Raw genomic sequence first — 19,223 nt, forward strand, 5'->3', positions numbered from 1 at the left:
ATGCGCTGTGTCGCAAGACCCAGCATCACTGGGATGGATCCCAGCCCGCTCGCCAAGTTTCCGTAGGCAAGGTGCCGAATAAATTAAAAGGGCATCAGACTAAGTCGCCCCCGATCGAGATGTGATGCAAAAACACTGGATTGAATGGTGGGATTATCAAGTTAACTGGACGGGCTCTACTTATTCTGATAAGGACAGGAAGCTGTTGTCTTTAGACCGACATTGGGTAAGGTAATTAGTAGGTTTAAAGGCAAGGGAGGATCAGGGATATTCGCTGTTTTGGGCGCATAGCAAAAACATTGTTCACGCTCCACACCTTGAAGAAAGGAGAATTTGCACACAACTGCCGCTTACTCCAATACTGGATCGTCATTGCTGTCGCCAGGTCGCGGGGCTGAGCGGATAGTCGTTGTATACATTACGGCACCCTAACCGCAAAGGCGTTAAAAATGACGAAGACAGACGGAATATTCTAGAAGCCGACGAAATTCGGGCCCATTACTATGAGGGATGTACATTAAGTCAAGAAGGTAATTTAGATAATGATCCTTTCGCCCGCCTCTACTCATCTAGTAGGCGTGACAAATACATTGTCCGCACACTTTCTACCCACCCCTGGCCATCGGCACTCCCTCTCCAAGCGGCCGGGCAATACATCTAGCCTCTTGACCACTCACGTCTCTCCGGTCGCTCGCTTTCCTTCCCTCAGCGACAGCGGAACGTGACGTGACACTGCGTAAACTCAACCTAGCCACGAGGTAGCAGGGGCTGCTGGAACTCGATAACCGGGTCGAGCACTCGTTGGGCCCTTCGCCCACACCTACATTCATACCCAAACATCCTACTTTGACCGGAAACATGGGATGAATCGCATCCTGCCAGTGGCGGTGCCCAACCCTGAGTGGGTGTCCAGACCACATGGCTTTGTCTATAGCACGCGGCGCATAACACGGCTGTCCCCCGGATATGTCGCCTTCGGCCCCTTTCGAAGGCCAAATTTGGCAGCTCGCTTTTCCCGTGCCTAGGCGCTCTCTTTATTTTTCTGGCGCCCGCCCTATTGGAAATCTGCCGCACTCTTAGCCTGCTCAAGGCCGCCACCCCCGGTGACGTCGCAGCAGCGTTTCCTACTCGCCAAGTGGGAATTTGCCGTCGAGACGCCCATATCACCCTGCCAGTTTATTTATTTACCCCACCAAAGCCCAATCAAGTCCGCCCGCCTCGCGCAATGACTCCGATAGGTCCCAACGTATAGCGTCGGAATCTATTTGGATATTGACCAATATACCACCCATTGTCCCCATGAGCTCGGCATTTCAAATGTCCGTGGCATGACGGCAGTTCCGAAAAGGGAGGGACATTTTCTTGGGCCGTCTCGTGCAGCCCAACATTCCCCTCCCAGTACTTATAAACCAGACTGAGCTGACCTCCGCGATCGCCTCGCCAGGCTCCACTACCAGCCGTTTCTTGTCGTCTTGTCTTTCAGCCCCTTGGCCACTTGGCGCATACTCTGTCCGAACGTCTTCCCCCCTGCGAGGCTGCCGATCTTCCTAGCTGCTAGTCAGTACAACGGCCCACAATGCTGTGGACGGCTCTCCTCGCCTTGTCGGCGCTCGCCGAGGCGGCGCCCTCGCCAAATCCCCAGTTCGGCGGATTCGGCCGCACGACTATGCTGCGGTTCGGTTGCGCACAGGTTGTCATTGACCGGATAGACCCCCTCGTCAACCCGGGCCAGATCCCGTCACCGCACATCCACCAGATTGTCGGCGGCAACGCCTTCAACGTGACCATGCCTACCGACGACGTCTCCAAGTACGCCGACTGCACGACGTGCGCCTTCGCCGACGACTTCTCCAACTACTGGACCGCAAACCTGTACTTCAAGGCCCGCAACGGCAGCTATAAGCGGGTTCCGCAAGGCGGCGCTGCGTATGTCTCGTCGGGGCATGTTCGAGGGATATGACGTGCTCACTGTTCTGCAGCCTGCAATTCAACGATAGGTTCAGCACCCAAACAGACGGTGGTATTCTCGTCTACTACGTCTCTGCCGATCCCGGCAGAATTACTGCTTTCAAGCCCGTAAGTTACACCTCCAGACCCCCCAACACTTCCCGGGTTTTTGGATATGTAGAGTAACATACTGACCAATCTCCCGCCAGGGCTTCCGCATGCTTGTCGGCGATCCCAACATGCGCTCCCGCCCGGACCAGTCCCTCCGCCGGCAAAACTGCTACCGCTGCTACACCGGCCCCAACTTTGGCGGCGACACTGGTGCGCCTTGCGCTGACGACCGTGTCGACAGTGAGAGGCTGCCTCAAGCCCCCTGCCCGGGCGGCATCCGCTCCAACATTCACTTCCCTACGTATGTTTCCCCTTCCCTCCCCTAAGCCTCTCCCCTACAAAAAGAAAAAAAGAGAGAGAGAGAAACAGAGAGAGAGAGAGAGAGAGAGAGAGAGAGAGAGAGAGAGAGAGAGAGAGAGAGAGAGAGAGAGAGAGAGAGAGAGAGAGAAGGAGAGAAAGAAAGAAAGGAAGAAGGAGGAAAGAAGGCCTGCCAACCAAACCCAAGCTAACCCATCTTGAAACCAAAACAAACAGCTGCTGGGACGGCAAGAACCTCGACACGCCCAACCACCAGGACCACGTGGCGTACCCGGTGAGCGGGCCCGCGACCTTCCTCCAACTGGGCGGCAACTGCCCGGCGTCGCACCCGGTGCGCATCCCGCAGCTTATGTACGAGGTGGTCTGGGACACGACCAAGTTCAACAACCGCGCCGAGTGGCCCGCCGACGGGTCCCAGCCGTTCGTGCTCAGCACCGGCGACTCGACCGGCCTCGGCCAGCACGGCGACTACGTCTTTGGCTGGAAGGACGACACGCTGCAGCGCGCCATGGACACGGCCGGCTGCTTCGGCGCCCAGTGCGCCAACCTGCGCACCCAGAGCATCGACGTCGCCAAGCGCTGCGCCGTCAAGCAGACCACGCGGGAGGACTACGATAAGTGTGAGTAGCATTCCCCAGATTTCCTTTCCCCCTCTCCACCCCTTGTCGTGGATGAGGAGATGAGCTGACGCTTGGATGACTGTACAGGGCTCGACAAGCTCCCTGGTGTTGAGGACTCGTAAAGAATCAAGGGGACGAGCACAGATGCTCCGGGAGGTAGTAGTAGTAGACAAAGTGTAATACTTGTGTGGACACGCTCGTTTAAAGAAACATCGCATGAACTTGAAGCCAAAGAACCCCATCAGAACGGAGAATCAGTGGCAAGAAAATCCGGTTCCGACTGCTGCAAGGTTCGGCATTTGGTGGCCGCGTTCAATTCACTTCTCGGTTGATCAAGTTACAGGAGGTGGTTATTGCTATCATTTCATTGCAATCGATACAGTTTGGATATTCTATAGCATGGCTGTAAGAGAGCATTCACAAGTCGTGGTCTTGCGAGTGACTTGAGGGCCTGTGAAGGGCTAGTACTCTATGTGATAGATTTTGGCGATGGCCAAGAGGCGAGCTGCGTCAAACCGCTGCGTCAAACCGCTGCGACTCCCAGCGGTCGGGTGAGGTTTTCGTCGAGTGTCCACGTCCTATCCGTCGCTGCGACCCCTAGTGACCAAGCGAAGCTTCTGTCGAGATATCTGTGTCCTATCCGCTGGAGAGCAGCATCAAAACCGCGGCCGCTAATGGTGCTGATAGCCCTGGAAGTGGCCTTCCAGGTTGGGATCCCCCGGCAATGCGCCGTCGCTGAGGGGGGCCAGGCCGGCTTCCCAAGTTCCTCTGGGGTATTGGGAAGCAAATGCGTAGTAGTTGGTGGGAGGCGCAGATGTGAAGAAGCTAGCTGCGTCCAATCCGATACCGCCACTTTGGGATGCTTGAGGCGCGTCGGGTGTGAACGGCGCGCTGCTGCCAAAGTCGGAATGGGCGAAACCGTGATCCATTCCCGCTTGGGCTTGTGTGGTCAAATAGCTGGTGGGCTGGGGCTGCCCATAGGTGTAGGTACGAGAAGGTGGCGCGTCCTGGCGGAAGCTCATCGAGGCAATTGAAGCCTCCCTTGTGGATACGCTGCTACTCCTCCTCGCCTCCCAGGTCCGGAATGCTTTTTGAAGCGAGTCCTCGATGATTCTAGGGATACTCTCCATCGTTAAGCCCTCATGAGCCTGGATGTGCCTTCCTGCGTGCTCCTCGGCCGTCTGGGTGAAGAGACGCGGCATTTCCGCTAGCAGGAAGTGCTGGAAATCGAGACAGACACGGGACTCGGACGATATGGGCCCAAAGTCCTCCGCGACTTCGGGATCTGGCCTCATATCAGCGACCCAGCCCTCATTATGTGATCTCGCACTTACAAGGCGATGGGATCTGTTCTTCATCGGGGAAGAGAAGTCGGTAGATATCCGCCCATTTTTCCTCTTCCGTTTGCCGGCGGGCGCCGTGCTTCCTCGATTTCAGCTGTTTCTCCTGGTAGGTGGTGATGTCCCCAGGGGGGTCAATGTCGATAACCTCGCATCCCAGGGCCGACATCTCGTGATCGGTAAGCTCCCTTGCATCGTTGAAAGTCTGTTTGCATCGCTGGCAGTGTATCTTGTAATGCCTGCGGTAAAGGTGTTCCCTGTTTGCTGCTTGTTAGCGTCTGTTCCGCTAGCATGTCTTCGCCACGTACTTCAGCCTAGAAATTGTCGGCCATGATCGTATCGCGCACACCTCGTGATCGTGCATGTTGTAAGTGTTCGGGTCGTGTTTCCGGAAAGGGCATGCAAAGTTCTTACTTGACCCTGGACTTTGCTTTGATTGGGAGGACGGTGGATGATGCCCGCCGGAGTCGTCGCCATCGTCTTCGTCATGGTCTTTGAGTGGGCGGGTGGGTGGACCGAGTCCCTTTCCGGGAGCCTGACGCGACGATGCGCCCTTCCGCGATCGGCTAGGAGCTTCCCGACGTTGTGAGGAATCGCGACTTCTTTCCCCAACGCATTGCTTTATCAAAGCATCCCAATTTTCGTTGTACCGAGTCCAAAGCTGCGCCATGCCTCGATTAATGGTCTGCTGAAAAGAACACTTCCAATGCCTCGATGCCGCGGATTTTCCATCGAACTCTAGCCAGGAATCTGACTCTGAAAGGCTATCATCTGACACAAGGTCACCCATACTCTCGTCAGACCCTTGCGATCCTTCGCGCGTGTGCGTCGATAGCGTGCTAGAGCTAGCGTGGGTTCTGACAGAGCACGGTGTGGCTACCTTGGTAATTGGTAGAGACTTTACGTTGTTGCTGGTGGGAGAGGAGCCCACTGACGCTCCTAGGAGCGGCGTGTCCGCTAGGTCTTGAACCGAGATTGGGGGGGCATGGAGCGAACGGAGAGATAAGGGCGCTCGTGGACCGACTGTTTCGTTCTGGGCGTCAACCCCCCTCCTTGGTAAGATATTGCTAGGGGCTCCAAGGTTCCGGGCACTGTCAATACGGCGGAGGGGGGTCTGCTTCGTGAACTTGAGCGAACTAGCGGGGGCCATCGTCTCCGTTGGTTTCAAGCTGACAGGTACTACTTATGCTGTTAGTCGAGGCACATCCCACGAACAGGGCAGCCGCACCTTGGGGCAACTGTGCACCAGTTGGTCGTCCTTGAGCTCTGGCAAGGGCTTGGAATGTTGGCGTGGATGAGGATAACGGCCTGTCTGAAGACTCTGGCGGAACGGTTGCCGGCCGCAGAGGAGCAGGCAGACGCGACAGCGGCGGGACCACGTCGTATACCGCACCCGGGAAAGTTGGGGGGGATTCTGATATAGTTTCATCCGGAGTAGGGGAAGATCGGTCCGGCTTAGTCTCCGAGGCCCGCAGGTAAACCCTGTTGACTAAGTCGCTCACGTTTCTCTCAAGCCGAACTTGGGCACTCTTGTAGGCCATTTCTGCGGCTTCGTGTGGCTCGGTTGTCCCAGTTGCAAAGAACTCTAGTACGTCTTGCAGAGAACGGCGCCCTTCGATATCAATGGATCGCCCGGTGGTGCTTGCGTCCCAAAGGAAGCGCAGCTTTGCGCCTCGCGCATGTTCCTCCCTGGCGATGAGTGCGGCCCAAGCCGTCTTAACCTTCGGCTGGCGGAGCAACCCCTCAATGACGCGGGTGTGCTGCCATTCGGCTTTCTCCTTGCCCTCGTCGTAGTGTCTGCCGACATGTTCCATGTAGTCGTCTCGTGAAGGGATGAATGCGACACAGAACCCACAGCCCCAAGCGCTTCGAATGGTGGAATACTGGGCGGCCTCGGTCATGTCAATCGCTGGCTTGAGACCGTGGTCTCGCTCGCAGTGCTCGGCGAGAAGAAATGCCCGCGTAAAGACAGCCGAGCAGCTGGTGCACACGTAACATTCTCGCTGATCATGCGCCTCCAGCTCGTGTCGTTTCCATTCCGTCTTGGAATCAAAGGACTCGTCACAAACGGTGCAGCAGTAGCGACAGCCGTGGGATATGCTATCCTTGCGATGCTCTTCGTACAAGGGACTCGTAGCCGAAATGGGAGATTCGATCGACGACTGACGCAGTGAGTACCGCGTCGAAGCAGACGCGGTTGATGCCCTGATGGAGAATATGCTAGGAGCCACCGAGTCTCTGCTGGCAGCCGTTGACGCAAACGATAACCACGAGTCCCGGACGACAGGGTCTTCCCTAACGGCTTCTCCCTGGACTGCAGCGATGATGCCGTCTTTGATGACTCCAGGCAGGCTCAGGGGAGGCCGATGGGCAGGCCCACGGACGACGGGCCCTACCTCTATGGCACCGGCGGCTGTGCTTATCTCGTCCGCATTTTCTGGGACACCCGGCTCGCGCTGGGAACGTTCTGAACTCATGGTAAATAGAGTCGGATCAGACCTGTCAAAGTTAGGATGGAGATCTTGATGCGGACAGCTGAGCACGAGCTGTAGACCAACCTTACAGTTCAATAGGAAACGAAAACTACAGGACCCTGGGGAGGGGGAAAAGCATGATGGACGACGGGTGTGTTAAGCAAGCGAAACCAACGTAGGTACGTGGATATTTTGGACGAGACGGCGAAGCAGGCAGTCTTGTGTTACAGCAGATGCCGTACTCTAACGACTCGGATCCGTAGGCTTCAATGCAGCTATTACGCGCTAGTGCCCGAGCTTGTTAAAGGGCATTTGGAGAAGTAATGGCTAGCGCAAGGCTGTTAGAAAATCGGTGAGGACTCGCTCATCGCAGCTGCGCATAACTTTTTAGGGGGGTGAAATTGGGCTTTGCCTATCAGGGCACGGCTGACAAGAACAGACCAGAAAAGCGCCGAAGCGCTGGATGATGTTTCGAGCCTGCGGGAGTTGCTGATTGGCAGAGCACTGTGCTCCATGTGTAAGCTCCAATTAGAATTGCGTTGCTGGTTGCCTCCGCCCAGACTCGAGTCCAACATCTTGGGTGGCGTGGGCGTGAATCTTCGCCCGCACCCGACTCTTCCTGAAGCGCCGGGAAGGATCGCATCCTACCGTCAGCGTGCCGAGACACTCCTGCAGCACCTGCCGCCGGTTGTGGCTCGATCAACGAGACACGATCGAGACATCCCCGTTGGGGAAGGAGCCCAGGAATGCGCAACCGGGCATGCCGAAGGACATTTCGTCGGTTGCCGATAACCGGGTGTGGTAGCCAATTGAGTGCACACGACAATCGAGACCGTGGTTGGTGGATCGGGACATGGAGGTTGTAGGGCTGAGACAACGGACCGCGGGGTCCGGTCCAGGAGCAGGCTGCCCTGGATGGGATGGCTATGGGGAAGACAAATCTGGCCGGTTCCAAAGGTCTGGAAGTGATCTGGACTGGCAGCTGCTGGCAGGTGGAATGCCAAAACGACACCGGGCACAAGCCGAGCAGTGAGAACCACCCCACATGGCTCGTGCGCAAGCTTGCCGCAAAATTTTGAAAACTTTCGCCGAGGAAAAAGAGGAAGATAAAAAAAAAGAGAGAAAAACAGAGAAATATTTGAAGCTTGCCCATTGACGACCCCCCGCGGTATTGGAGGCAGACCCGACACCACCAGCATAGTCACAGCCACTCGCCCTTCCTAGTATCCCGGACTCGCAGTCGGTCAAGATGGTGGCGGTCAACTACCTGCTCTTCGAGAGCGCCGTCGGCTTCTCGCTCTTCGAGGTGGTTCACCAGGCCGATACGGTCGGCTTGGAACTGCCCGAGGTCAAGGACGCGATGAAGAGCCTCGACAAGTTTGGCAAGATGGTCCAACTGCGCAGCTTTAACCCGTGGACGTGAGTGGTCTTCCCACACTATTTCCGCATCGGGCCGTCCATGCTAACTGACGGGGTTCAGCTCTGCCGCGCACGGCTTGGAGGCGATCAACCTCGTCTCCGAGGGTATCATGCCTGAGCATCTCAAGAACACGCTCGAACTCAACCTGCCGCAGACTAGCGGAAAGAAGAGCAAGATCGTACTGGGCGTGGTCGACAAGAGATTAGCGGGCGAGATCAGCAGCACGTTCCCCGGCGTCCAGTGCGAAGCGGCCGACACTTCCGAGGTGGTTGCGGCGCTCCTGCGCGGCATCCGTCTTCACGCCAACAAACTGCTCAAGGGTCTGCAGGAGGGAGACATCAACCGTGCTCAGCTCGGTCTCGGCCACGCCTACTCTCGTGCCAAGGTCAAGTTCAGCGTGCACAAGAATGACAACCACATTATCCAGGGTATTGCGACCCTCGACGCACTGGATAAGGGCATCAACCAGGGCGCGATGCGCGTGAGGGAATGGTACGGCTGGCACTTCCCGGAGCTCATCCGCATCGTATCCGACAACGGAACCTACGCCAAGATCGTCTTGGCGATCGGTGACAAGAAGACTCTGACCAACGAGAGCGTCGATGACCTCGCCAACGTTCTCAACCAAGACCAGGACAAGGCCGAGGCTATCGTCCAAGCCGCCAAGGTCTCCATGGGGCAGGATATCAGCGAGACCGATCTCAACATGGTCAAGGACCTTGCCTCCAACGTCTCCAAGATGGCCGACTACCGACGCATCCTCGCGGAATCCCTCGACAAGAAGATGGGTGACGTCGCCCCCAACCTCCAGGTTCTCCTGGGCACACCGGTCGCGGCACGCCTGATCTCACACGCAGGTTCCCTGACCAATCTCGCCAAGTACCCCGCCTCGACGCTCCAGATCCTCGGCGCTGAGAAGGCTCTCTTCCGCGCTCTGAAGACAAAGGGCGCGACCCCGAAGTACGGTCTCCTCTACCAGAGCTCCTTCATCGGCCGGGCCGGGCCCAAGGTCAAGGGCCGCATCTCGCGGTACTTGGCCAACAAGTGCTCCATTGCCAGCCGCATCGACAACTTCTCAGAACACCCGACGCGGCGCTTCGGTGAGGTCATGCGTGAGCAGCTGGAGCAACGGCTTGAGTGGTACGCTTCGGGCTCCAAGCCGATGAAGAACTCGGAGGCGATGGACAAGGCCATCAAGGCTGTCCTAGACGACGAAGGCGACATGGACATTGACACCGAAATGATCGAGCGCCCGGCCGCCGCGTCGGCGGCGACCCCTGCCAAGGAAAAGAAGGACAAGAAGGATAAGAAGAAGAAGAAGGAAGGCAAAGAAGAAAAGAAGGAGAAGAAGGAGAAAAAGGACAAGAAACGGAAGAATATCGGCAGCGAGGATATCGAGATGGTCGATGTCAACGGGGACGGTGAGCAAAAGAAGAAAAAGAAGAGAAAGTCGGCGGCCGCCGAGTAGAGAATCGGTGCTTGCCGCCTTACGGGTCTCAGTTTCCTCCTTTTTTATTTATTTATTTTTTTTTTTTTCTCTTGCTTGGTCTCACTTTTGTTTTCCGGAGTTCTCGTGCGGGTTGGGGTTCTGGTATTGGAGTTATCGGGTGGCATGTCTAGACGACTCACTTCCAGCGGAATGTATCATACCATGGCAGGAAATGGAAACAAGGAGCGTCTGTCTGATGTGATGTCGGAACCACAGTCTCCTTCACAGTGCTGGATTCTAACCCTGAAACGACAAGAATCGCTTTCGCCTTGAAGGAGCAAGCAGGGCCAAATGCCCCTATTCGTTTATGTCGATATCAGTCTACAGGAGGACATAACGCTCCCAGACGCACAAAATACACCTATGCTAGATGCTGAGCCGGTGTGTCTTTCTAAAACGCCGCACGCCAGCCTGCCCAAACGATACCCTTCCTTCCCACTTCTGTGGAACCCATTGCCCCGGCAACTCGAGAAATTGCCCGCGCCGTACAGTCACGAGCTTTGCGGAACAGAACTGCCCTTTCAGACCCCACACTGTAGGAAAATTATGCGCCCTCGCTGCCGAATTCCTTGGTCCATTCCTCGTTCCGCTTCAGGTCCGACTCGGAGACGGTCGGCCGGCTAGCTTTGATGGCCCTGATAAAGTCCTTCTTCTCAACCAGCGGCTCCAGCAGCTCCTCCGAGGCCACTTTTTCCCACGTCATTTCTATTGCTTCGGGATCCCCCGGCGAGCATGGCGTGACCCTCTGCTTGCCGTCAACCATTACCTGTGGGGGAAGTCAGCATACCGCAAAAGGTAAATGAGGATACAGCCATGACGTACCCGCTTGAAGTGTGTCGCCTGCTGGATCTTGCGCACGGGCTGCATCAGCGCATCCTGCACCACGATGCTGATGTCGGACCCGGAGTACCCTTCGGCCGCTTTGGCTAGCTCGCGGAAGTCTTCGGGTTTCAGCGCCGTGTTGGTATCGCCGACGGCGAGCTTGAACATGGTTGTCCGTGCCGGCAGGTCGGGCAGGCTGATGTGCACCCTGCGCTGGAAGCGCCGGCGGATGGCGGCATCGAGCTGCCAGGGAATGTTTGTCGCGCCGAGGATCAGCACGCCCTTGGTGTCCTTGCCTACGCCGTCCATCTGGACGAGCATCTCGGTTTTTATTCTTCGTGACGCTTCAGACTCGCCCTCCCCACGAGGCCCGCATAGCGCGTCGATCTCGTCGATGAAGATGATGGAAGGCTTGTTTTCGCGCGCCATGGCAAAAAGCTGACGGACGAGCCTGAAGGGTAGGGACAGGTCAACACATGATACGGAGGAAGAACGGAGGGAAGCATTCCTGTGCTTACCTTTCACTCTCGCCCATCCATTTGCTCACCAGATCCGAACTGCTCACGCTGAAAAAGGTGCTCTTCGCCTCGGTTGCGACCGCCTTGGCGAGGTAACTCTTGCCTGTCCCCGGCGGGCCGTACAGAAGAATCCCCTTCCATGGCTGCCGCTTGCCCTGGAACAAGTGGGGGAACTTGATGGGCAGCAGAACAGCCTCCTTGAGCGCCTCCTTCGCCCCCTCGAGCCCAGCAACATCGTCCCACCTAATGTTAGGTCGCTCCTGCAAGATGGCCCCCGCCAGCGCATTGCGGAGCTTCTTGCTATCCTCGTCTAGCTCCGGCCCGTCTTCGCCGGCCTCTTTTCCCTTGCCCGTGCCGCCTGTAGATGTCCCGTTGGCGCCCACCATCCCGGGCTTCTTGCGCTTCGCTTCCGAGTCTGCAAGATGTGCCTTGAGCTTCTCGGCTCGGTCCATGTACTCGCCAGTCTTGGCGCGTATCATCTCCTTAGACTTGGGGTTCTTTTCCCATTTGAGCGCCAGCATGAACAGCTCGAGCGACTGGTAATAGAGCTGGTAGGCCTTTTCGTACTGTGCCGCATTGTCGGCGTCGATGGCTAAGCGCACCTGCTTGATTGCGCGGTCGAGAAAGTCGGTGTTTGACATGGTGGACAGCGGCGCTGGTCGGGTCAGGGCTGTATCGAGTGTTTGCTTGGTGCTTGGAGTTGCAGCCGCAGGGAAAACTGGTTCAAGGCAAAAGCCCGCAGACCTCTGTCAGTGTGCCAGGCAGGGGCCGAGAGTGCGGTTGCTGGGTCGAGCCCTCGGATGCGCGTCGTATATCGGCTAGGCTTGCCGATGAGCGCGCTGGACAGGAAACGTTGGTGGATGGTGATTTTCACCACAGCACACTCGTCAGGTTCCTGGTTCTGGAGCTGCGGCTGTTGACCGGGGGAGTACCAGCGCGGGGCTGACGCCACTGGCTCTGGGACAGCGGGGTGGGGATGCCAAGCTGTTAATTCCTTAGGCGATAATCCGCACTGAACACTAACAGAGGTATCCCTGGCTCCCAAAAATTCCACTGCTGGGCATCACCTCTCCCAACCAAAGCATGACGGCATCTGCCTAAAGTGATAAACCCAGGCAACATTTTCCTTTCTGAGCCACGGCATCGTTATACGGGCGACTCCAATCGTTGAACGTTTTTCAGAGGTAAAGATTCGTTTGGCGAGAATGGACAAGGTTCAGGCCAAACTGCAAGGCCTCTCCGAGGAGTTTACCAAACTGCAACAAGGTGCTACCCCTCACAATACTTCCAATCTTTTCGGCATGAGCTTACATAGTGTAGATCTTCAAGAAGCTGTACAGTCAAGACAAAAGCTGGAGGCCCAGAAACAGGAAAATCTTGGCGTGCAAAAGGTTTGCCCCATTGGTATCCCTTAACCCAATGCGGTAGCTGAGTTGAGGACAGGAATTCGGCAAACTCAAGGAGGGTGAGACTATCTACAAGCTCATCGGCCCGGTTCTGCTCAAGCAGGAGAGGTCGGATGCCGAGGCCACCGTGAACGGGCGGCTCGAGTTCATTGACAAGGAGATGTAAGTGCTTGACATGGGCTAGGCTAGTAAAAGACTAACATTGTGCGTCTTGCTACCAAGATCCCGGCTAGAATCACATATTAAGGAAACCCAAGGGAAGATCGAAAAGAAGAAGGGCGAAATCATCCAGGCTCAATCCAGCGCACAGGCCGCGGGAGCGCAGGCAGTAAAGGGGTGATGCGGATTCACTGAGGAGAGCCACTGCTCCGGAACGCCACCGGCGTGGCATCGTGGGTTTCTGCTAAACTAGCCCTTCGGAAATCCAGTGGGATTCCGGACTGGTTGGTTCGTTGGAGTAGGGACTCGTGTGGTAGAGTGGAAACGTTAGTTGACTATATACCTTAGATACCCCAACGCCGCGCTGTACCCGGAATGGAGATGATGCCGCTACTTTACAATTTGCCGCCGGTGTCCCTCAAACACATTCAGTTGATAGTCATAATCGTGAAACCCCAGGGCAACCCCATATTCTTGCAAGGTCGGTCGCTAACCCACGTTACGCTGTTGCTCAAAAGATCCTCCCCAGCCTTGTTAAGGGGTAAGGTATCATAATGCCCAAGCTCCCGACCCTCGACAACCTCCACCACAAATTCGACGATGGCGCTCTTAGTATAGCACGAGCTAAGAAGGTGACTACCCGCGATCTTCTCGAGCACTGCCTGTCGCTGCTCGCTTTCGGCAAATAACTGGAGCTCACGCGAGAGCAGGCTGGCCGAGAGCTCACGGCCTGCTGAGCTCAGACGCCGGAAGATCAGGACCATGCCAGCCACGGCCTGTACATACAGGCATGACTTGTCGCGGTCATCGAGGCCAGCAAGAATCCTCGGAGACCTTTCCGTGACGAACGCGCGGGACGCGGTGTCGAAGACGGAACTCAAGATCCGTTCCAGGGTAGACGGCTCGGTGAGAATACCGTGGGGGTCTTCGAGATTGAAGATGCTCGTGAATCTGGCAAAGCATTGGCCGAGAAGGCTAAACAATGACGTCTCGGTCGGAACGGATAGCCGTCCCATGTCAAAGTTCAGGAAGCCCATGGATGCTTCGATGCTCGCTAGCTGGGGTTAACCACGCTGATCAACAGCCACTAATCCACTTGGGGTACTGTACTCTACCTTGACAACTAGGGCTTCCAGAGCCGGCGCTGGAGACAAAAGCAGCCATTGTAAAGTACTGGGATTCCAAGGCGGAAGCATGGAAACTCCGAGGGAAAACGGATGGGCACAAACGACCTAGAAAATTTCACAGACGGGAAAGGCCCCTTTTGATGATGTTATACGCGAGCCAAGGTTTCGAGCCGCCCCCCCCTGCTCGGCCTTACCGCCTCGCGATCAAAACACCGAGAGGCTGAGGGACACGGCCAAGCGTCGTGGCAGGGCGCGGTTTGTGGCACATCGTGACAGGGGCGGAGATTTTTATTGCATCCATCCCGGTAACTCCCGAATTGAAGCCTTTCGCGAGCAAATCACAATGTGTCGGACGGTTGAACGAGAAATTGCCATGCCCATGGGAGCAGGGAATGTTGACATCGGCATGGCATTCGTCCAATAGCTCATGCCTCAGAGCGTGGGAGGGCTATCTTACGTAATCGCCCCTACCAGGTGTAGGTCGCAGACTGAAAGTGCTCAAGAATGTAAACCACACACTCCTCTCCCTTGTTAGGCCCCTGCATTTCTTGAGAAAACGCTACGGACGAACAGGCGAGCCAGTGACAAAGAAAAAAAGGAAAGCACAGTATACAAGCGGCAAGGGAAAACTGCCGACCTGGATTTGGCCACCGAGCTTGGCTTTGTTGGTTTCGTGCACAGGTTGCCTGGCATCGTCTGGGCTGCGCGGCTGGTTTTACTGTAGCTGCCAGCCTGCCCCGCACTGCTGCAGCAGCGCCTACCAAACCCCCCCCCCAATGCGGTTGATGGCGGGGTCACACCTGCAGCCAGGCAACCCCAATGTGCGGCTCTCAACTACCTTACCTTAATCCCACGCAAATGGAAGAGGGACCCGAACTGTTCCTTTGTTGTTAAAAAGTTCATCAAAATTGGCCATTCATGCACCGCCATTCGTTGCAGAAAACAGTCCTGGCAATGATCGCGACCACCACCGCACCCATTTCTCGGTAATCCGCCGCGTGCCTCCAAGCAGTGCTTTCGATCGGAGCCGTCGCTGGTCGATGCAGAGTCACAATGATGAGCACCACGATGCCGACCATGTTCAGCAGGCCCATGAGTGCCAAAGAATTAACCTCTAGGGCCAAAGAATTCGATTGGAACCCGCGGATCGGACTCAAGTACTGGATTCGGGCCGCCGAGACCATTTATCACGAGGTCTGTCCCGCTCTGCCACTGCTGTCAGTCTTGATGGCGGTCTAACGATCGGACGAACAGGGTATAGGTTATTTTCGGGAAGGCAACATTTCCCAGGCCTATCTAGTCCTCTTCCGATACTCGATTCTTGTTCTCGAATATCTCGGCACGCATCCCGAGGCAAAGGAACCCGAGGCGAGAAGAGCCCTCAGGCCGCACCACAAGCGCATCCCTCGCGTCATCGAAATCCTCGAGAGCCTACGGCCCGACATCGAATACACTTACGACAAATGGCTGGAGCGTGAAGCCGCCCAACGGGATGCCGCGAGGGAAGCGCGTCGGCCGCCGTCCATGCCTTACGAGAGGCATGCGGCTAAGCATGCGGGCAACGGCCCATCACTCTTTTGGAACTATAATATTCTCGATGCAAAGGATCACCAAGACCTGGCAGTAGATATGGCAAAGGAGGAAATGCGGCGGCGCAGGCGGGAAATGGAAGCATCGGAAGACCAGCAACACAAGCGGCAGGTCCCCACGTACTCGGCCGAGCGGGAGATGGTGTCCGGCCGTGAGTCTCGGCTTCACCAAATGAATGATGACGAACTGCGGCGCAAAATGGAGGAGACTCGGCGTCATATGGACCTGTCTCAGGGCTATATAAAGGATGATGACGCCTATGGTGAGCCGCCAAAACCATCTACGTACCATTATCCTTCCTTCAACAAGCCGGGAATATTCCGATACGAGCCTTACGAGTTCGCCGTATCCGCTTCTCCACCTACGCGGGACGAGAGCCCGAGACCGAAACCTCCCCGCCCGCCCAAAGAGACGCCCGTGGAGCCTGCCCCTACGGTGCCCCCAAAGGTACCGAACAAGGATGGAAGTATTATCTTCGGGCCCGGTGCCTATCTCGAAAACGGCCAAGCGCTCAGGTCTATCTTTTTGCCCCGCGGGCTGCGCGACAGATTCGTGCAAATCGCGGCGGACCACACGGCAAAGGGAATCGAGATGCTCGGGCAGCTCTGCGGCACGTCGGTTAGAAACGCTCTCTTCATCACGCACTTGGTGATCCCCGACCAGGTAGGGACGCCAGACACGTGCGAGACAAAGAACGAGGAGTCCTTCAACCAGTTGTGCATAGACAAGGGCCTGGAGCTCATTGGTTGGATCCACACCCACCCGACGCAGACGTGCTTCATGAGCTCGCGCGATCTCCACACGCACGCCCCGACCCAGATGATGCGGCCGGAGAGCATCGCCATTGTGTGCGCGCCGCGTCATGAGCCTTCGTAAGCCTCGTAATATACCCAACTAACCGTGCCACGAGCGCTAATCTCGGTCTAACAGATGGGGCATCTTCCGCCTTACAAACCCCCCCGGTCTACCCCATATTCAGAATTGTCAGAACCCGGGATTCTTCCACGAGCACTCGATAGATAACCTTTATGTGCGAGCTGACCACGTTTATGAGTCGGATAAGCTAGAGTTTGATGTCTGTGATCTGCGGCCGGGGCACAAAGCTGGGAGGTAGGCTTAACGTTTAGAGATTAAGGGCCACTCAAGAAAACGGTGGCATAGCGATGGCGTCCTGGTTAGTTCGGAATGGGGGCATAGGGATTAGGAATGTGAATTCATCGTTGTTTTGCTTCGTTATAGAGTACTAGCGTCGAGATTCGTACTGTAGACCTTGCACATTTTCGATTCAGTGCGCGAAGGGAATTAGAGGCCGGCTCGTCTAGTTCGCAATACACAATAATTAGCTGAGTCAGGAGATACCGATGCTATGTACCCGTTCCAGCCAGTGGCTCCAGTCCCATTTTCCATATCGCTGTCCCACGTCTCGATGCCTCATCACGCCTCCATCGCCAGTAAACACGTCCTCTCGTTAACGTCTCGCTCGCAGAAGGAATCCTCCGTCTAACCAGTTCGACCATTACACAGCTCCTAAATGTACGACAATTACTCGAACACAAATGAGAAATACAGTATCCTCCTCTATCTACCAATTTCATCCTTCACGGCCGGGTGGATGCCTCTGATCCGTCCCTTCATCCCTGCCTCACAAGCGTAACCCCATAGCCCACCAGCTCAACCCCAGTCGCCTTGCCCTCCTCGTCCAAGTCAAACACAAAATGGTCCCTCGCCTGCATGTTGTACGTCACGCGGTCCATCTTCGCCCAGGTGATGCACGAGTTCATGAGCCAGGGGAACAGCGCGTCCCGCTTCTCCACGTCCTCGGCTGAGTCGGTCGTGCCCACCGCGCGCCAGGACTCCTGTCTTCTTGCGCTCCCGCCGCTCCCCTCGTTCTTCTTCTTCTTCTTCTTCTTCTTCTTCTCGGTCTCGCAGGTCGAAGACGACGACGAGTCGGCGGGGGACTCGATGGTGGTCGGGTACAGGCGGTAGCGCATGGGCGGGTCGAGGACGGGCGGGGTGGGCGGCGGCAGGGTGGTGCCGGGGTCGGTGCGCGGCACGTCGACGCCGCGGACGACCCACTCGGCCACGGCGAGCCCCGGCCCCGTGTCGGCCAGCGTCAGCGTCAGCGTCGAGTTGGTGTCCCGGTCCACGTAGGTGCCCGCGTGGCTGGCCTGCGCCTGGTTCTTGCCGGCTTGCTCGACCGCCGGGAGCAGGCCCTTGAGCAGCTGCGCGAGCGCCACGAAGATGGTCTGCCCCGACGCCTCCCCCCGCGCGCCCATCGGGGCCGAGACCAGGACGGTCATGACGAGGTCGTAGTCGGGGATCAGCGCCAGGACCGAGTGGTACGTGATGAGGTCGCCCGTCTTGGTGTAGATGTCGATGACGCGGCCGTCCGTGGTCAGGTTGCTGGCGCGGAAGATCTCCCAGGGCTGGCCCATGAGCAGGCCCGACGAGGAGGTGCCCGTTACCGGCTTGAGCCATTTGCGGGTTTGGACCGGGTTGAGGAGCTTGTGGCCGAGAATGGCGTCGCCGAGGCGGTGAAGGTCGTTAATAGTTGAGTAGAAGCCGCCTTCCCTGATTCGGGGTGAGCGAGGGTATTGCCAGCGGCATAGAGGTATTTTTTTTTTTTGGGGGGGGGGGGGGGGCCTTACGATACCGCAAAGCCCAGCTGGGCATCCCAGAAGACGTCATTGGCGGGAATGAAGCCCACAGTGTCGTTGGGTGTCGCCGCGAAAGTGCGGGTCATGTTAATAGGGTTTAAGATCTCGTTCTGGACGAAGCTCGCAAATGACTGGTTGGTGAGGGACTCGACGGCGAAGGCGAGGATTGGGAAGGCAATGTTGGAATAGACCGTCTGAGGAGAGAACGGGAGCTGGACCGGAGCCCGCTGGCCGAAGTGTTCAAAGAAGACTACCACTGTTAGAGTTTTATTGCAACCGTCAGGATCGTTAACCTCATCTTACCGTCACGGCCACAACCCGGCGTTCCAAGGAAACCGGCACAACCCAGAGCCTTGGAGGCGTTCGGCTGTGGGTAACCGTACACTGAAAAGTTGCCGAACGGGGCGATGTCCGTAATCACTTCCAATTGTTAGCTAGGCGCGTGCAACTGGTGGTGGAGCGGTGGACATACTGTCTGAGGCAATACCGCCGAGATGCGAGGCCAAACTACCCAGAGTGACATCGTCCCAGTTTACTGTCCAGATGGGGGTCTGCTCTCTCGCTTGGCGGTTGAGATCGCGCAGCTCAGGTACGTATTTGGTGATTGGGTCATCGAGACTGACTCCCTTGTCATGCAGTTTTAACAGAGCCAGCACGGGAAACACCTTGGTAAGACTCCCAAGCCGGAAGACCGTGTCTGAGTCCACCTTCTGGACACTGCGCGGGTCCATAATCGGGGGCGTGTAGGCATATTCGAACAATAGGTTGCTCTCATGGATAGACTTGACCCCAATGGCAACAGCAGAGCTGTTGAATGACGCCGTGAACTGCTCGAGAACATCGCTCAGCGCTGTCGCAGCCGACGGCACCGCCCGATGGGTGCTTGGTTGTGTCGGCTGGGGGAGGACGGGGCCGAGGGGAGGGCAGTGGCCATCTAGACCAGCAAGGACTCCGAGAAAACAACACGAAACCGCCAAGCCGGCGCTTAACCACCGGTGCATCATTGGATTGGCGAGATGACGGGACGACTAGGAATTACAAGCAGCGGTTCTGCTGAGAAAGAGGGATAGAGAAGCACGAAGTAGAAGTCCATTGCTCGTGGCGAGAACCGCATTATATCTCTGATTTCCTCAAGGGCTATGATGGTTCTCTCGAACCGCATCCTTCCGGGCCCCTGTGCTCTCCGAGGCTTGGATCAACACTGAAGGAAATTGCTGGCTGGCTA

General features: G+C 56.7%; 9 protein-coding genes across 9 annotated transcripts; 4 read left to right on the plus strand and 5 right to left on the minus strand.

Moving 5' to 3' along the window:
• Positions 1–1,576: 1,576 nt before the first annotated feature.
• Positions 1,577–3,118, plus strand: MFIFM68171_08029 (uncharacterized protein; the record flags this gene model as incomplete). Its single annotated transcript, XM_071063449.1, has 5 exons — positions 1,577–1,926; positions 1,980–2,076; positions 2,157–2,359; positions 2,593–2,996; positions 3,084–3,118. 5 exons carry the CDS (start codon positions 1,577–1,579, stop codon positions 3,116–3,118), a joined length of 1,089 nt encoding a protein of 362 aa, XP_070919550.1.
• A 549-nt stretch (positions 3,119–3,667) lies between these two features.
• Positions 3,668–4,700, minus strand: MFIFM68171_08030 (uncharacterized protein; the record flags this gene model as incomplete). Its single annotated transcript, XM_071063450.1, has 3 exons — positions 3,668–4,281; positions 4,331–4,593; positions 4,645–4,700. 3 exons carry the CDS (start codon positions 4,698–4,700, stop codon positions 3,668–3,670), a joined length of 933 nt encoding a protein of 310 aa, XP_070919551.1.
• A 772-nt stretch (positions 4,701–5,472) lies between these two features.
• Positions 5,473–6,813, minus strand: MFIFM68171_08031 (uncharacterized protein; the record flags this gene model as incomplete). Its single annotated transcript, XM_071063451.1, has 1 exon — positions 5,473–6,813. One exon carries the CDS (start codon positions 6,811–6,813, stop codon positions 5,473–5,475), a length of 1,341 nt encoding a protein of 446 aa, XP_070919552.1.
• Positions 6,814–8,059: 1,246 nt separating this feature from the next.
• nop56 (Nucleolar protein 56) lies at positions 8,060–9,698 on the plus strand (the record flags this gene model as incomplete). The annotated part of the gene is made up of 2 exons (XM_071063452.1): positions 8,060–8,229; positions 8,291–9,698. 2 exons carry the CDS (start codon positions 8,060–8,062, stop codon positions 9,696–9,698), a joined length of 1,578 nt encoding a protein of 525 aa, XP_070919553.1.
• Positions 9,699–10,263: 565 nt separating this feature from the next.
• Positions 10,264–11,700, minus strand: VPS4 (Vacuolar protein sorting-associated protein 4; the record flags this gene model as incomplete). Its single annotated transcript, XM_071063453.1, has 3 exons — positions 10,264–10,485; positions 10,542–10,992; positions 11,060–11,700. 3 exons carry the CDS (start codon positions 11,698–11,700, stop codon positions 10,264–10,266), a joined length of 1,314 nt encoding a protein of 437 aa, XP_070919554.1.
• Positions 11,701–12,264: 564 nt separating this feature from the next.
• On the plus strand, positions 12,265–12,805 carry YKE2 (Prefoldin subunit 6; the record flags this gene model as incomplete). Its single annotated transcript, XM_071063454.1, has 4 exons — positions 12,265–12,325; positions 12,380–12,450; positions 12,503–12,627; positions 12,688–12,805. The coding sequence occupies 4 exons, from the start codon at positions 12,265–12,267 to the stop codon at positions 12,803–12,805; spliced, it is 375 nt and encodes a 124-aa protein (XP_070919555.1).
• Positions 12,806–13,052: 247 nt separating this feature from the next.
• On the minus strand, positions 13,053–13,788 carry MFIFM68171_08035 (uncharacterized protein; the record flags this gene model as incomplete). Its single annotated transcript, XM_071063455.1, has 2 exons — positions 13,053–13,678; positions 13,740–13,788. 2 exons carry the CDS (start codon positions 13,786–13,788, stop codon positions 13,053–13,055), a joined length of 675 nt encoding a protein of 224 aa, XP_070919556.1.
• A 1,016-nt stretch (positions 13,789–14,804) lies between these two features.
• On the plus strand, positions 14,805–16,455 carry MFIFM68171_08036 (MPN domain-containing protein; the record flags this gene model as incomplete). Its single annotated transcript, XM_071063456.1, has 3 exons — positions 14,805–14,945; positions 15,006–16,213; positions 16,272–16,455. The coding sequence occupies 3 exons, from the start codon at positions 14,805–14,807 to the stop codon at positions 16,453–16,455; spliced, it is 1,533 nt and encodes a 510-aa protein (XP_070919557.1).
• Positions 16,456–16,972: 517 nt separating this feature from the next.
• Positions 16,973–18,999, minus strand: MFIFM68171_08037 (Beta-lactamase 2; the record flags this gene model as incomplete). Its single annotated transcript, XM_071063457.1, has 4 exons — positions 16,973–17,912; positions 17,990–18,254; positions 18,302–18,418; positions 18,471–18,999. 4 exons carry the CDS (start codon positions 18,997–18,999, stop codon positions 16,973–16,975), a joined length of 1,851 nt encoding a protein of 616 aa, XP_070919558.1.
• Positions 19,000–19,223: the final 224 nt, after the last annotated feature.

This window comes from Madurella fahalii (assembly GCF_045866475.1).
Source record: "Madurella fahalii IFM 68171 DNA, scaffold_4, whole genome shotgun sequence".
In the NCBI taxonomy this organism is placed as follows: domain Eukaryota; kingdom Fungi; phylum Ascomycota; class Sordariomycetes; order Sordariales; genus Madurella; species Madurella fahalii.